The sequence below is a fragment of the Desmodus rotundus genome, chromosome 4 (genome assembly GCF_022682495.2).
Source record: "Desmodus rotundus isolate HL8 chromosome 4, HLdesRot8A.1, whole genome shotgun sequence".
Classification (NCBI taxonomy): Eukaryota; Metazoa; Chordata; class Mammalia; order Chiroptera; family Phyllostomidae; genus Desmodus; species Desmodus rotundus.
This window is the reverse complement of record NC_071390.1, coordinates 173,466,740-173,484,677: the sequence shown is the minus strand read 5'-3', so window position 1 is coordinate 173,484,677 and position 17,938 is coordinate 173,466,740. Positions and strand designations below refer to the sequence as shown.

General features: G+C 43.7%; 1 protein-coding gene across 2 annotated transcripts in view; it reads right to left on the bottom strand.

Annotated features, from left to right (window-relative positions):
• Positions 1–17,938, bottom strand: part of TAPT1 (transmembrane anterior posterior transformation 1) — a 55,426-nt gene that overhangs the window by 12,637 nt on the left and 24,851 nt on the right. For both annotated transcript variants that reach the window (XM_053922220.2, XM_053922221.2), the window contains 6 exons: positions 8,355–8,517; positions 6,158–6,293; positions 4,637–4,734; positions 4,397–4,466; positions 2,842–2,922; positions 1,154–1,263 (listed from right to left, as the gene is read on the bottom strand). In XM_053922220.2, the coding sequence (XP_053778195.1) occupies positions 1,154–1,263; positions 2,842–2,922; positions 4,397–4,466; positions 4,637–4,734; positions 6,158–6,293; positions 8,355–8,517 (658 nt within the window). The remainder of the gene's footprint in view (positions 1–1,153; positions 1,264–2,841; positions 2,923–4,396; positions 4,467–4,636; positions 4,735–6,157; positions 6,294–8,354; positions 8,518–17,938) is intronic.

Genomic DNA, 17,938 nt, shown 5'->3' with positions numbered 1-17,938 from the left:
GTCTAATATATGAGGTCTGTCCAAAAGGTATCCTCCACATAATATGAAAAACAAAGACATTTATTGAAGAAGATACAAGAAACATTGTACATGGGACAATGACACCTCACTCCCTTTCCAAGTAGGTACCTTGGGACCTCACACTGTTCTCCCAATCACCATCAGCTGCCCTATTGTATTTTCCTGAATCTCACTGACAGTCTGAAATCTCTTCCTTTTCAAAGATGATTTTAGTTTTGGGAAAAGCCAGAAGTCACAGGACACCAAATCTGGGCTGTAGGGTGGTTGAATCACCCAGGTGATTTGATGTTTTGCCAAAAATCTCTAGACAGGACATGATGCATGAGTGGGTACATTGTCGTGATGAAGCTGCCAATCTCCAGTTGCCCATAGCTGCGGCCTTCTGAATCATCTGAATAGTTTCCATGGAGGAATGTTCAAGCTTAATGCAAAATTTGATGCAGATTCACTGTTCTACTTACTCAGTCAGTTTGAATGTGACAGCCACACAGTACACATGCTCACTCAATAGCACCTACTGTCCCCACTGACTAGTATAGTGAAGTCATCACTGTTCCAGTCCACTCTCCTTCACTACCAAGTGACATGGATGTCACACAAACTGTTCTCACTATATTAACAATGGCTGTACTTTTTCCAGACAGACCTTGTATATAACAATTTGGAAATTTTAAATTAAATAAACAGCTTAAAAATTATTATTCCATATACAATAATAATGATGCCTTCTTAAAAAAATAGATGCTGAGCAAGACAAAATTGAATTTTGACAGCCTAATGTTTTAAATGGAAACGATGTGACTTTTCACAGTGTAAGTGAATAGATGGTGGTAGTATTAACAGTTTATAATGACTGTGAGCTAGTGACACTCTGACTGCAATGACCAGTCAGGCTACACCTGTACCCGGAGGTGTGCAACCAGAATTGTTTAACACTGAACTACCACACTTTCAGTTGTGCAATGCTCTTTAGAAATTTAAAATTATAATTCTTAAAGTAGTGCTAGTCTTCTACTATCTTCAATATAATGCAATAATAAATTCAATAAACCTAAACATTGGTTATTCTACAACTTTATAATATGAAGCAGAAGTCAACACCAAATACTAAATTGCTTATGAAAATACATACATCTGCAGTAATGTCATTGAACTTGGTGATGAAAGCATGCTTTACAATATCCACAGCGATTTCTGATGCAATCACCATACAGACATCCGGAAATAACACCCAGAGATGATCTACAAAGTACAGGGAAAAACAATTAAATTATTTAGTATAAATCGAATCCACATCACAGGCGATTACTGAAATCTGAAGTTCACAGGACAAAACTGTAGTATTTCCAATAAACAGTAATAATAGAGATGGAGCAAGCATTCAATAAATTATCAAAGGAGCCATATTTTATCAAGTTGAAGAAGAATTCATTTGACATATTTATTCTGTGCTTTCTCTGTGCCAAGCACTACTTGAGGTGGACACGGTGTGGGCAGGGCCCCCACCTCCCTTCCTGGAGCTGACCTGGGACCCTGGGGGGACTATGGAAATGAGCAGGCTCGTATAAGCTCCTCTAGCTCCAGAGCTGCCTCAGTGGGAAGGGATGTGTGCTGGAGTCAGTTGAACAACTTCCCCTCTTTGATCATGTGGCTTAAAGATAGAGACCAACCATTTACTTCACTGTCATACGGATGTAACTTGTCAAATTTGCTCACCTTTACATTTACTAAAATGCCAATTTAGTACCAACTACCTGATAAAAACCACAACAGATAAACTCCTCACCCCCAAAGAAGGATACAGGAGTGGGGCAGCATGAAGCAAGTGAGGGATGCTGACAGGACCTGTGAGACGCTGGCAGCTGGGGGCAGGGTGCAGATAACAGGGCGGGGCTCTCCACACTGACTAGAGGGTGAGGAAGTGTCAGTGAGTCTGAGGTCGCACTCAGGTTTGGGGAATCAGGTGACCTGATTTTATGGTTTCTACAAGAAAACAACTTCTGGACATATATTTCCAAGATCACAGATCTCATTTTGTATGTTTCTGATTTTTCACAGGTACTTGAAAACTAGCAATGAATCAAAATAAATTAACAGGAAGTTATTAAATGCCTATACCACGCATGGTATGCAGGTAACAAATAAAATGCAAGACACGATCTCATCTCTTAAGCACAAGGGTTATGAAACTGTCAGGCCCTGGAGATCTCTCCGTTACTTGTGAGCGCCGAGCACACTGTGGCATCACCAGGCTGCGCTGGGATCGCCCGGCTGCTTCCTCAGTGAGCCTGCGAGAGCTAACGAGTGCCACCACCCTTCACACGTGCCCCACAGCACACAGCCGGCGAACGCCTGCCAGACGAGTGGACGGGGAAAACTCATGGCATCCCGACCACTAGCCAGCCTCAATTCAGGGATATATGTAAGTAACAATTCATTGCTTTACGTTATATTTCTTTAATTTGTCATTATTCAAAAGGTTTACTAATGTTAGGAAAGAACAAACGTTCTTCTGGTGAACCCCTTCCTACAATGAAAAAAATCTGACTGCACTGAGATAACCACAGCATAACTGCAGTGAGCAAAAGTAAGGAGGCTGGCAGCTGCAGTGCCCAGCAGGGCCCAGTGGCCCGGTGAGGACACAGCTGTAGCGACGGTGCTGGGGGACAGGGAGTGATGGGCTGAAGACTGGTACGGGTGCTGCTGATACCCGGAGGGGGCAGCTGAAACTCGTTAATGCTCGTTTCATTCCATGTAAAAGAATGATTTTTGGTTCAAGAGTAAAATTAGAAGCCACTGCAGTTGTTAAAAATTACTCACCTGGATTCCAAGAAAACTGTTCCATGTTTCTTAGACAGACTATTAGCAAAAGCACATAATTTGTAAATCGCTCTTTAATATCTGAAAAAAATTCAACACATGAGTACATAGTGCATGTGAATAATAATAGTACAGTATATATATGAAGTAACTTTAGTCAGAAAATGTAATCATGTTACGTGCTAAGTGTCTGTAAAATAAATATACTGTCTTATATACAGAATGGAGCTACACTGATGAGCCATTTACTTCTTTCACCAACACAATTCCAGCATGAAAATTCTACTTTTCCACAAAATTTCAACAATACTCAAACCATCAGTCTGAGTATTTTTGAGTAATATTGAGTCAGATTCCTCCAATGGTCTTTGGGGACATACAACAACTATTTTCATCCAGAACAAGAAAGAAACTGAAGCAGAAAGTAAAATACAGGACTGGGTAATGTAACACCCCTGCAGAGCAGAACTCTGCATTTGCAATTTGGTGCAGACCGAGTGTACGGGCGCTCACCTGACAAGCCCTTCCACTAAAAGAACAGTGTTACAGAAGCGTTTCTCAAGACACGTGTAGAACTTTCGGGGGGAGCGGGGACCAAATCAGCTTAGGTTTCATAACATTTATATAACTTACTAAGTACTCTCATCCTCGCCTAAATGGATTTTATAAAAGCAAACAACTAAATTCCTGCTAGAAGCTACTTTACACATTGCAGCCTAAGACAGTACAGAGCCGAGGAGTGAAATTAAGTGCACCGACGTCTGCAGCGAGCCCGGCACCCCGTGTGCACATCTCTGCCGTGGGGAGGGGGGGAGGGGGGAGCATGGCCAGCACAGTCCCTCCCGGAGCAGTCGCCTCACAGCCCACACACTCAACCGCCGTTCCCCTACTGTTCTAGTACGGCACAGTTCTGCGCCCCACCTTGCCATTCAGCTGTGGGACCCCCTGCTGCGCTCTGCATTTCAATTGCACCCTGAAGTCCTTCCTCAAAATGTTTGGCTTCTCTTAGGTCCACCTTTCCCTGTTACTCTGCAGCAAGTGAAATGGCTTTTATTCTGCAGCCAAACTTGGTTTCTATAAATGGGCCAGCGTTTCCCACGTGCATATTCCCCAAATTCCTAAACTCTTTCCAGTTAGGAGCAGCACCTTCGTTTCCAGGGTAGCTTGGCTCTTAGCTCTTCTTTGGGAGGGGTCTGAGCTGCCACAGTTCTGCTCTTAGTAGCTCAGTGACCCTGGCAAAGTCAAACTGCTTTCCCCGTGTTTCAGTTTTCACATCTATAAAACGGAATAGTATCATCTGCCCAAAGACATTTCTGGATTCATGAGAAGTTTCTGAAAGTACGGTAGGGAGCTATATAAATGTTTGTACTTCTTTATTATCTTTAACATCCTGAGATTGCAGTAACTAAAATAATAAGCAAACTTAGTAAAGGTGTTGAGAGAGTAAGAGGAAGCCCAGCTTAAGTCAAAGAAACAGGAAGTGTGACATCAGAGTTGAGAATGAACTGCAAAAGAACACTGCAGAAGGCTGTGAGCAGAATCTAACGGTACATACCACTATTTGACATCTGAAAAAGATTGTTCTTTTCAAACTTCTTGAAAACACTTCCTTTAATTTCAACAAACTGAAATAGTAAAAAAGAGACGTTATCCTTATCATTGTAAGTTTTAAAAATGGACATAACACATAAAACTTCCTGAAGAACAGCTAACATGCAGAAAAACTGTTTACCCCACCCAGAACATTGCTGCTGAAGTGCCCGCATGACGTCCCAATGTAAAAACTCCTACTCACATTGTTCGACATCATGATGGTGAGCAGTGACTTGTTGTGTGAGTTGAACGCCACGTTGAGAGTCGTCGCTTGCACCATTATAAGAATCGCATGCAGAACTAGCAGTGAGTGGGGTCAAGGAAAAAGCTCATTTGCTGTCATATTAGATTAATAGACAACACTACAATTTTCAAAGTGAATAACGAGGGGAAAAGATGACCACGTGTATTTTAGTCATTGTAATTTTTCTACTAGTTGGCCCCAAAATGACAGGATGGGGATGTACGCCACCTGCGTGAGACACACCAGCGCAGACACGGACCCGCACCCCGTTCACGTGCCCTGTGAGCCCCGGCCCGTAGCTGTCTTGCTCTTTCTGGTTCTCTGGCATTTGGCGCAATGCTTGGGAAACAGGCCCTTTAAAAAGTTTGTTGACTGAATGGAATAAATTATGGCGAATGCTGAAAGAAGACACTTAGCAGTATACATTCTGAATTAGGATGATTTGCATTCCAAAATAGAAAAAACACAGAGTAAAAGTCTGGATGTGATTTTCCCTTCTGGTCCTTCAGGGGACGGGGAGCCTAAGATGGAAAGAATTGCCTGATAATTAAGATTCTTCTTCATATGTCATTTTTTGAAGAAATCGTAAGTTGCAGGATTATATTCATATTACACATGGAACAGTTTACTTAAAACAGTGACTTTTATTCCATTATACTTGAAACAAGCTTTTACTCTGTAGAAATCTTCCCACTTAGCCTCTTAACTTTCCAACTATTTATCCAATTCCTTCAAGTATCACTGTTTCAGAGAGAGTACAAACAAATCATAGGACACGTTCCTGTGAATGAGTTCTGACCCGCACGGAATCCCAGTGTAGGCACACATGCGTTAAATGTATACGAAGGGGCACACATACGACCCCCACGGAATCCCAGTGTAGGCACACATGCGTGTAAATGCATATGAAGGGGCACACATACGACCCACACGGAATCCCAGTGTAGGCACACATGCGTGTAAATGCATATGAAGGGGCACACATACACACTATATATAATAAAGACTTTACTTTTCAAATGAAAACCTTTAAAATGGGGATGTAAGGGGAGAATAAAACCTCTAAAATTCTTTCCAACCAATTTTGAATTTTACTTCTAGATGAACTGTCAACATTAAGCCCAGGTTTTAACGAAGAATTCACAGGTGTAAAGATAACTTAAAAAAATTCCAAATAAGTATAAAAAGTGACACAGGTTTATATAAAGTATCTATAATACCTTTAAGTCAAAAATCCTTCCACATAATCAGTTACACCAAGACCAGAGCTATTTTTTAGTAGTTCAAAACAACATGCATACATGAGTCTCTTTAAGTTAATTTACAATGACTATTGTAAGTAATTTCTCAAAAGACAGCAGACATTTCGCATTAATGTTCGGGGTTCACACACACACCTGTAAATCGGAGAAACGCGATAAATAAAACAATGCGGGCTGCGCCTGACTGCGGGAACTCCTGCTGTGCCTGAAAGGATACAGACGTAGAGGACGGCCATGAAAAAGTGGGGGATGACCCCGATGTGGGCTCTCTTCCGTTCTTTAGGCTCTGTTGCTGTCCAGTAGAGGGCGTCTAATATGTCTTGGCCAAATGATGAAAATAGACGATCTGCTACCTAAAGAGAAAAATTATTGAAAAAGGTGTTTCCTAATATTCCATTTAAACACGTTACTAAGATTTAGAGGCAACTCAAATATCAGAGATCCACATTTATACAAAAATTAACCTTTAAAATTAAGACCATAGTAAGACCATCCGATCTCTGGTGGCTTCTAGTCTAATGCCCCACCCGGTCTTCTCATTAAAGCCCGTGTCACTTCCAAGTGCCTCCTGACCTCCTGGTTTACTGTCTGTCTCTCAGGCAGGGCATATGAGCTCTGTGAGACCCGGCTTTGTTCACCTCTGGATCTGCAGGGTCTAAGACAGTTCTCTGCATACAGAACTGTCATGTATTTACCAAATGAAGGAACAACAGCAGAGCTACCATTTGGGGAGCTCTTACTGCACCTGGCAGTGCACTGCGCCCTTCCTCTGTGCTGCTTTATTTAGTCCTCACGATCCCCCTAGCACTTCCAGCTGACAGACGGGAAACTGGGGGCTAGAGACACTCGGCACCCAGCAGCCACGTGCAGAAGAACCAGGGCCACAGGCGGGCTCTCTCTGCACTGGAGCCCAGACTTCTTGTCCATCATCTTAAACCATGCCACCAACCGCCGTCCATGGAGTGAAGAGTATTAAAATCGTTTGATCAGCAATTCACAGGCCCTTTTCCTCGGCCTATTCCATAGTAACAGTAGTAACACTGCCTCGCGGAGGGCTTTGTGAACCAGGAGGCATACACATGAAGTCAGGGGCAGGTAGAGGCCCCGTCACCTGCAGGCCCCTACTCCCCAGGCAGTAGGGGAGACCAGCAGGGCCCTGGCACAAAGAGCCACTGCAACGACAGACGATAGACAGAGAGAGACGTGGCTGCACTTGCCCTTCTGAGAGGGGGAGGCGAGAGCAGGATAGTCACTTTACCTCATAAGCTTGACTCACACCCACCATCTGCATCCCATCAATGGGGCCCAGCAAGTGCAGGGCACTTAGCCACAGTCAGGAAGCCAGGGGTTGGTGTGAAATCATCCTGGTCATGAACTTAGGGATAACCAGGAGGGCTTGAGTTCCATGTCTTCCGTGACGAACTGGGAGGCCCTCAGGTACCACAGCAATGCAGCCTCAGAGCAGAAAGTCCCAAAACCATCCCATCGTCCCATCTGCCCACCCACTAGGAAAAACCCCTTCCTGGGAAGTGTCATCAAGGAACATGTGTAAAGGACCCATGGACAAACCAAGGGGTGGGCATTGAGGGTGGGAGTGGGGGTTGGTGGGGTGCGGGGGAGCAATGGCAGGGAAATGGAAACAACTGTATTTGAACAACAATTAAAAAAAGAAAGAAAAGAAGAAAAAGAAAAACCCCTTCCTGGCTAATTTAAGACAGGCAGACCTTACTTATGTTCCTAAAACACAGGATAGAAAAATGTAACTTGAATCTCAAAAATGTATTATATAACGTAGCGTAGCTTACTATTTAAAAAACATTAAGATTCTGCCCATAAATAAAACATGGTTTGCTTTGTGTAACTGTTAGTTTTTGTACACATGCAGATGTTCACCTGCTGGCCACTTTAAAGTGAGATAAACTGTATAAAATGTTAAGTACTTAGAGATACTGGGAAACTTATGTTTAGTTGCTCTATGTGCAAATTCAAAGCAGTTAACATGTAAATCTATTACGGCAAACATATATATAATCCTACATTTTCTCCAGGATTTTTAAAGTTCTAGCACAAAGGAGACATGGGTTTCCAGTGAACAGGCAAAACAAATTCTCCCGCCTTTTGACACTTTACCCTCTCCAGGTGGCCATGGCTCAGAAGTGCCCAGGCAGCAGGCCCCTTCCTCCTCATTGGGGGCATGTCATGCCCCCCCCGCCCCCTCGGTGGCCCAGGACCAGCCACATGGGTACATCTTGCTGGAAAGACAGACTCCAGCGCCAGCCCAGATCTACGGAAGCAGAACCTGCATCTTCACAAGCACAAGGACTAGACGAGCCCCGAAGGCCGGAAGCACCCTTACTGCAGCCGGGCAAGCGGGGGCTGGGCCGCCTGGGTGGGCACATGAGGCCCTTCCTCACCTCAAGCATGTTGTAGATGATGTACAGCTTGATGACCGACTGTCCCCTGATCAGGTGGTACATCATGGAGTAGTCGACATAGTGCATCATGAAATAGCAGATGACCAAAATGACGCCCTTCAAAATGTCACACACCTGGGCTGGCTGCAGCAAGCGCCTGTCCCTGTAACATACAAAGGAATAAAAATATGAGTTCTACGTTCTACATTCTCGAAATAAAGAATCTTTACTGGACATATACTGGCATACAATGGTAACAAGAATTAGGTGCATCCTTTAAACACTTCAAACGAACAAGGAATTTGTGTGTACATATGTAACCGACCAGTGTGAACTCTGCTGCCCCTGCACGGAATGTGAAGATGTTAAACCAGAATGACCATTAGAAGTGGAGAAGTGGGCAACCTTGACCAGTGGGCACAGCGGGCAGGTGTTTGTGGAGTGAGTGTGTTTCCAGGATGACGACATACGCCTTTAACCTCATCACGACGCGCAGTGGCCGGCTGGATTGGCCCGTCACACAGCGTCCGCGCTCGTGCACACCACTCGGCTCGTGGCGCTTTTTACTTAGCAGCACAACAGACGGCCCACCCCGGTCCGTAAGGAGCCCGTACTTCTACAACAGTGTGATGCTCCAGGGTGTGGAGGTGCCATCGTCGCCCACAGATTTCCAGGCTTCTGCAACTGCAAACTGTGATGCAGCGTAGATGTCACACTTCGCATACGAAGTACGTCTGTAGGGTAGCTTCCTAAAATTGGAATTCCCAGGTTATGTTCACTGGACATTTGGATAGAAGCAGCTGAACTGCCCTCTGCAGGGGTTGCGCCAATTCAGACTTTAACTGGAAACACAAGAGAAAGCCTGCAGCCCACGGGCACCAACCCGGTGTTCGACCCACTCTGGGCCTTTGCCGCTCCCACTGGTGAAAAATGGTGTCTAGTATACTTTCCCTGTTAATTTCCCTCACTGGGAGACTGACATCTTCTTAAAGTTTTTAAGCTATTTATATTTTCTGTGAATCCTCTCCTTATACCTTTTCCTTACTGGTTTGTAGAATTGCTTTTCTATTACACAAGTTAGCCCTCTGGGGCATGAGGTAAAAACAGTTATGTCCTAATTAACGTGAACAGAAATCATTCCTTACTTCTGAGGTCAGAGTGTGAGCACTGAAACCTAAATTGTGCATAGAAACATTTCACTAAGGCACAGCAAAAACTACATTAGAACAATACTTTAAGATTTCTGTCACCCGACATAGACTCCTATGACAAGAACTGGGGGAAGCCTTTTCTCTGTCTCCTGCAAGCTGACCCCTCGAGACAGAAAACGCTCAGTCTCCTGGCAGGGCAGCTATCAGAAACAGGCCATCAGTACAAGGCCCCCAGCACTTTCCTTAGGAGCTGCAGAATCTCTTCATCTCCACCCACCACAGCCACATTAACCCTAAGGTGAGCTCACTCTCCAGCTGGGCCCTCGACGTGCTGAGCTACCTACTTATGAGTCATATTCCTCGGCTACCTCCTCCCGGGAGCGCTTTCCTAACCCCCGTCCACATTCAGGTCAGGGCTCTTTTCCTCCTGAGATGCTTGCAGGGCTCAGCAGGGAACCTGTGAGCCTTCCAGCTGTTACCTGGAACACCACTTCACGAGATAACAGCGATGCATGCAATGCCGACTCGGGGAGCAGTTGGTACGGACCCTGGTCCTTGTTTCCTACAGTGCGCTCTACACGTGGTTTCCAGTCAGGAAGGCATTTCACCTGTCCACTGAGAGAACAGGGGACACTGCAAAAGCCTTGAGGAGGGGCACGTTCTGTGAAGACCATGTCCAGGAAGGGCCACAACTAGGTGGGAAGGCACCAGGTGAACTGATGAGCCTGAAGGGAGACCTGGCCAGAGCCGGTCTAAGTCCGAGGGCAGGTCACGGGACAGGCCAGGCAGAGTGCAACTGCTCTCGGCAGGGGAGGTTTGGGTGAAGTTGCAAAGCAGAGCGACCTCTATTGCCCTTTCTCTGTTCCTTTCCTCCCCTGGGAACCCAGACTGAACTTCATCTCCCGCTTCTGAACACCCAGCCCAGAACACAGACCTCTGCCAAGGGCTATCCAACTGCCGAGGCACTAAATTCCCTGCCCTCCCCCCCCCGACAAGACTAAAAACGGAAGAGGGGTTACATTTGTCGAGAGTTGGAGCTAAACGTATTTTAAATTCATACAACGAGGGGAGACATTTTGAACGCTCTTGGGCTCCTGGCCTATGTGTGACAATCACCTCTGGTCTAGCCAGGGGACAAATGACGCTACACCACCCACCTCCTTCTCAGAAGTGTGGGCACAGCTGGGCATAGGCTGAAAATCACAGATCACCAACAGTCATGGGCCTTTGTATGTAAAAGCCACAGGTCATGTTTCATGAATTAAAGAAAATGGTAGAAACAAAAAGTAGGATGGCATTAATGAATCTGCATTAATTAGCAAAATGATTTTGATAACTAAAGCAGAAAACTATACTTAGAGATTTTGGTATTAGATTGGCAACAACTTAGTTAAGTGATCCTAATGAAAGCAATTTTACTTAAGAGATAAAGGGCTACATAATACATATATCTAATTGTATTTCTTTATAAACATAGGCAGCAAAAGACCAAGGTGTTAGTGTATCTATGAAGAACTATTGTATTTAATACAGTCACTGTTAGAAATCAGAACTACCAAACATTGGAAATCTATACCCCAAAATAACACACATTTTGAACCAAAATGATAATAAGTTAAAACCTATATATGTGGCACAAATAGCTTGAATGAGCTATAATTTGCGGAGGGTTAGGCTGTAGAAACAACAAAAAGGGTGGGGTCGGCTATGCGACAACCCAGTAGCTACAGGGCAGACCCATTGCAGGCCTCTGCACACATCCACTTGGTCCTCACCACCTTGCTGCGAGGAGGGAACAGTCACCACCCGCTGTAAAGATGAGGCAGAGCGCAGCCAAGAGCGCGCCGGCAGCTGGACAGACGGCTGTGAGTTACCAGGTGGTGGGGCGGGCAGCTGGGCCTGGGCAGCCTGGCTCCCGAAGGCACGCTCTTCACCACCATCTACCACTACAGGCTTTTCTGCAAAAGACCTTCTAAACTTAGAAGAACCAACCACTCAGTACCTTTCATCTTCTAGCAGGATTTAATACTGTTTAACTATTCACTGTATTGTCTTCTCATTTGGAAAAACTATTGTGCTAAAAAGCGAATATATCTATCACTTTTGCGCTTTATTTCCAAAAAGAAAACAACAGGACTATAGACCATGGTATCCACTGCTTTCTGTGCTCTCGCTGCTCTGGCGAAAATCTTCTAGTGTAACTCGTTGCCACAGAGATGCCTCTGAGTTTCAAAATAAGGATTATTATTCAAATGAAAAATAGAAGCAGAACTCTTAAGGAAAAAGGGTCCTGTTTTCATATAAATCTACCTGTTAATGAAAAAGGAAAGCTGCAAAAGTAAAAAACTGTTTGTAAGGCAGCATCTAAAGACCTGAGTACGTGCCATAGTCCATCAGAGTAAGAAAAAACCTAACCTCAAAATCTCTCGCCTGGCCTGCGACCGCCTGAGCCAGGCCCTGTGCTTGTCTGCTGCTCTGCCAGGGCGTTTTCAGACGACACTCTGACAAGCGTCTCCAACTCCGTAGGAAGCCTGTCCACAGCCCTGCCGGTCAACTCTAAATTGGCTTTTGAACAATACTTTCAGACCAAAGTTCTTCCTTGTAAATGCCTGCTAAACTGTAGTTACCAGCAATTCATTTTGCAAATGTTGAAAACCCCGTGAGTACAGAAACAAGTGGAATAAGTTGTTGAACAGAGTGAAAAACCCACTAATCTAATTTATAGGTTGGCTGTAAGTTATCCTAACACAGGTAATATTAAACAAGGTATTCAGAAGAACTTAAATTTGTTTTAAATTTTCAAGTTAAATTGCTCTTCCAGAAACCACATTTTCTCCATTTCTAAATTTTATCTTTTACCCATTCGAATACTTCCATTAGATTTGCACAATTACCAACAGAAGTGTTCCCGGAGTTTCAAAGGCTCACAGATTTATGGGGACAAAATGGTATCAGAGACAAAGATAAGCAGGGAAGGCTTCTTCCCCCCTGTTCAGCAGAAGGTAATAATGCTCACCAGCAAAAACTGGTCCCAGACGGAAAGACAGGAAGGGAGAGCGGGCACCGCAAATAAGCAAGACAAACGGGATGACCCTGCTTAGTTAATTTTCAAATCAGAGCTGAAACCTGCCAAGGTATCATCACAAGATACTTCATTATAAAATCTTTAGGTTGGATCTTTCTTTCTCTCTTTCTCTCTCTAAACATTTTAAGCTATTTGTGGTATAACTCAAAGAGTAAAGAAATATAAGCTCTATTGAAATGAAAAATGTAAAATATTAAATATGGTTCTCATTTATGAAAAGATAAGTCCCTTTATAATTTTAAAGTTAAATTAGAATAAAGTATTGAGATTAAGATATTTTCCTTAATTAGAAAACTGAAAATTTTAAATCTTGCTTTCATGGCATACAGTAAAATACTAAGTGCTTAAACTGAATGACTAGAGTTTTCCTTGGGCTTTAAAATAATTTCAAACTATACTAGAAAAAAAACGGTTTTATAAAGCCATGTCCGGTGTTTGCAGCGACAAAAAATAAAAACCGCTTGCATGGGAGGAAGCAGGCTCAGCTTACTGCTGTGGTGGTGGGTTATGTGTTGGTATTTGCTGCCAACTTGGGTCCAACGTGGTCATGAAACATCATTTTTCGGGGTGACTCTCCTACGGTGGGTGGGGTCGTGGACAGATCCTGTGTAAATGTGGACCCTGCTTTACCAGCTGGTCAGGACGGGGGACCGCAGTTTCTGCGGTGCACGTCCACTCCCAAACGGTTGTGCCTGCCTATTTGGGTTTTTTTCCCATTATAATTAACATCTGTTTGAACTGATGTCAACTGGGCCAAGACAACAGAAGGAAAAATCAGGGTTTACTCACCACAAGGGGTCCCTGTGACACCGCACTCCATTCTACAAAGGAAGTGAGAGTGCTCCTCCCTTCGGTCTGATTCACGAGAGAGAAAGAAAGAGAGAAGGTAGTCATGTTGCTACGCTGCTTGGCGCGTCACGCGAGGAACAAGGGACAGCACCACCTGACGTCATGAAGACTCTTTCACTCCACAAACCAGCCTGGGGACCAGCCCTGGTGGGAGGGAGGAACAGGCAGACTTGCTTCCGCAGAGAAAGTCACAAGAGCTCTCCCTGCACGGGCTGCAGGGTGGCAGTCATCACTGTGGTCAGAACTAAGGCATACGTCTACAACGAGAAAAACCTGTGTGTCTGTGTGTATGTGTGTGCGTGAAGTTGGTTTTAGGGAGAACTACCTTGAAGGAAGTAAGATGCATAGAGGAAATCCAATGAGTTAAGAAACTCTCAAGCATTTTCAATTCATAATTTTTCTGGCAGACAAGAGCTTTTCTATGAGGTTAACACTCAAGAGAAAAAGACACTGTAGCCTCTAAAAAAAAAGTCTAAGAAGCCTCACGTAAAAGTGTCACCTAAAAACCAGGGTGAGATCATCAAAAAATCTGCTTGTACATATTTTATTTGCTCTGGAGTAAGAGAAAAACACTCTGGCATTTATTACTTAAAACTACTCTACGCTTACTGTCTGAAATGTTTTAAAAGTTTTCAAAAGTAACTATCGGATGCTGGCACCAGATGGTATCGTTTTTCTCTTGTAATTTCCCCCAATTTTTAACTCAAATGTGACTGAGAAATCCAACACACAGAATGAAGTCACACGTTTTAGGAGGAAAGAGGGGTCGCAAAAATGCCAGGCAAATTAAAAATATTTATACAACTGGTTCTTCTTTATTCTCTAAGTAAATTTGGAAAAATTAGGTTTGAAACCTCTCTTAGCATAACAAAATACTTTTATTCTGCCAAGAAACATGGATGCCTCATACGAGGAATCAAAATTTAATTCTAATTTTCATGTCCTCATCATTTAAAAAATTATCCTAATTCAAGAAGTACTGGGAATGTTTTTCTAAAAAGACACTACCTTATCTGGGAAGAGGGAAGAAACACCTACTTGAATCTGCTTTGAAAGAGTCCGGGTGTGTTTTTTATTTTAGCCTACGGTAAGAAAGCATGTGAGGCAAAGACTGTTTAAGACTGTTCACTCAGTAGGAACAGTTTCCAATGCAGTTTTCTTGGGAATACTAAGGAGAGACGTAACCCTTTTATGAAAGCAGTACATTTTTGGCAGACACCACACTCAACTGCCAAGTCAAACTGATTAGCCTGCCAGCATCTTAAAGTGAATAATATTTTAGCAGCCGAAAGCTGGCAAAATGCCCCCCAGTGGGGCACTGGCGATGAAGGTGGGCATCCCTGAAGGGCTGCAGAATCACCCTGGTCCTCGGGCACTGGCCTCAACCTGGGGGAAGGGCAGAGTCCTTGTCTGCTTACACACGAGCAAAAACCCACAGCAAGTTTGCAAAAGATTTAGAAACAGGTTGAAAGAATAAATTCTAAAGCAGAAAATATGGAAGGCTGTCAGCTTTCAGAAGCTCTCATAAATGCTGCGCCAGATAGGAGTCTGCGAGGAGACGAGGGGAACACACTAATCCCGATAATGGGAAGGTGGCAGTAACATTATCCTGCTCTGGAGGCGACTTTGGAACGAGCAGCACCAGGCCACAAAGAGTTACCGTTTCACGTCAGCATCTGGATGGCTGTGACTGATCTCCCCCTCCCCATTTCTGGGGAGTAACTTCAAGAGCTAAGAGACTAGGAGGAGAGTTAACATTTTTTTAATAGACAGAAGACTCTTTTTTTTTTTTTTTTTAACAGAAAGGAGAGTAAGAAAAAGAAAACAGAACATAATCAACTTCTTTGCTGGTTTCTTCAATTTCTTCTCAGCCCTTTGAGAAAATAAAGTCAGACGGAAGGGAAGAGCACGCTTTGCTGGCTCAGAAGAGGGAACGTGAGGCAGCTGCGGGCCAGACACGCCCAGTGAGCCAGCCGTCAGGGGAGCAGGGAACGTTGGAAGAAAAGCCATAAGAAGGCAGAATGTGGCTTTTTCTGAATAGTAATAAAACTCTGTAAAAGTAAAATGTATTTTTACATTCCTAAAATGTTTGAAAGTTCTTAGACAATATTAACAGTAGCTTTGTTAATATAATTTTCACATTATATTTTAAGTTTCAAATATTTAAAATTTGGTGCTTATAAAAAATAATGCTCAAAAAGACAATGTTTTCTAAATTACCCAAAGAAACATAAATTGCAACCCGAATCACGCAATTGTGCTAAAGCACATGAAGGTTAAAACAGTAGGCGGTACCTGTGGAATCCGGCCTGCATTCTCACGGACTATTCAAAATTGCTGGAGCTCTGTAGTACAGTTCTGACTGCACTTCACATTTTATACACAGCACGTATTTATTAGTGATGGCACAGAATGCAATTTCTCAGTTGACTCAAATTGCAGAGAGAGTAAGAACTGTTTGCCCAGGAACTTACTGGAGCCCTAAAGGTAGGGTGTGACATGCTGCCCTCTAGTGTTATTTTAGCTACAAAACCCTGAAAATAGAAGACTTAAATTTTGCTTTTAAATGTTACTGAAATTAGTTTAGATTGAGAAGCACAGAGTAATATACAAAAGTAACCATCTGTACTTATATACTAACACTACCCTCAAGTACACAGGAGTCTTTACTCCATACACTAACGCCACCCTCAAGTACACAGGAGTCTTTACTCCATATACTAACGCCGCCCTCAAGTACACAGGAGTCTGTACTCCATACACTAACGCCGCCCTCAAGTACACAGGAGTCTTTACTCCATATACTAACGCCGCCCTCAAGTACACAGGAGTCTTTACTCCATATACTAACGCCGCCCTCAAGTACACAGGAGTCTTTACTCCATATACTAACGCCGCCCTCAAGTACACAGGAGTCTTTACTCCATATACTAACGCCGCCCTCAAGTACACAGGAGTCTTTACTCCATATACTAACGCCGCCCTCAAGTACACAGGAGTCTTTACTCCATATACTAACGCCGCCCTCAAGTACACAGGAGTCTTTACTCCATATACTAACGCCGCCCTCAAGTACACAGGAGTCTTTACTCCATATACTAACGCCGCCCTCAAGTACACAGGAGTCTGTACTCCATATACTAACGCCGCCCTCAAGTACACAGGAGTCTGTACTCCATATACTAACGCTGCCCTCAAGTACACAGGAGTCTGTACTCCATATACTAACGCTACCCTCAAGTACACAGGAGTCTTTACTCCATATACTAACGCCACCCTCAAGTACACAGGAGTCTTTACTCCATATACTAACGCCACCCTCAAGTACACAGGAGTCTTTACTCCATATACTAACGCCACCCTCAAGTACACAGGAGTCTTTACTCCATATACTAACGCTACCCTCAAGTACACAGGAGTCTTTACTCCATATACTAACGCTACCCTCAAGTACACAGGAGTCTTTACTCCATATACTAACACTGCCCTCAAGTACACAAGAAATCTTTACTCCATATACTAACACTACCCTCAAGTACATAGGGATGGTTGGCCCAAGGACCATGAGCCTCACACAACAAAGCCGATGGGAGGAGGATTGAAGATTTACTGGCTCCCTGCAGAACCTCTCTTAATTTTCAGAACAATGAAAGACCTCTCCAGTGCTACTTTGGTACCCCGCTTCTCCAGGTGACAAGGGACAATAGAAATGATACAGCTTAGATGCCTGTCCAACAAAATGGGTCTTCAGACAAGAGCCTTAAAAAAGAGGCCTGTGGGGAAATCCCCACTGCCACTCGGACAGCTCCACTGTGCGCTACCAGCAGCCCCACGGAGCAGCCCGGAAGGAGAGCGGCCTCGGGTTAAAGATCCTTGACGCTGCAGCTCCTCATGCCACCGGCCACACGGAATGTTTCTTTAAAAGCCATTCACTCGAAGACGCTCGAACACAAATTTGCCCCATACTGTTGGTCAAAGAATAACTAGAAAGTAACCTAGCCCACTGTGCAGATGGGAAATCCCTACGTGACATTCGCCATTTCATGTCGGGTCGCTTCCCCGGGCTTTACATTGTTGCGTAATCACATGTGAAGGTCTACATTTAGTAATGTCTTAGTAGCTTTTTGGACAGCCCTGATTTTACTGAGCTCCCATAGTGATAAAAGAAAACAGTATGGGAGGGTAGCCTTTGTTATTATTAAAGCACCATGCTACAGATGTCTTAAAGTGAGGTTTGTCAACAGGAATGAAACTTGGTAAAAATTCTCCCAACAGTATAAAGGATATACTTGAATACCTTAAAGTTGATGGTAAATTCCTAAAAAGATTCTCCCATCTGATTAACACATAATTAACAAAACACATAACAATTCTCATTCTGAGAGTGTAAGATTAAAGAAAGAGAAGTATCACATATAACAATAATATGATACTAATTCTTGTCATTGTTTTACTCTGTGTAATCCTGCAAAAAATTTTTACTCTCTTCCCAGTACGAT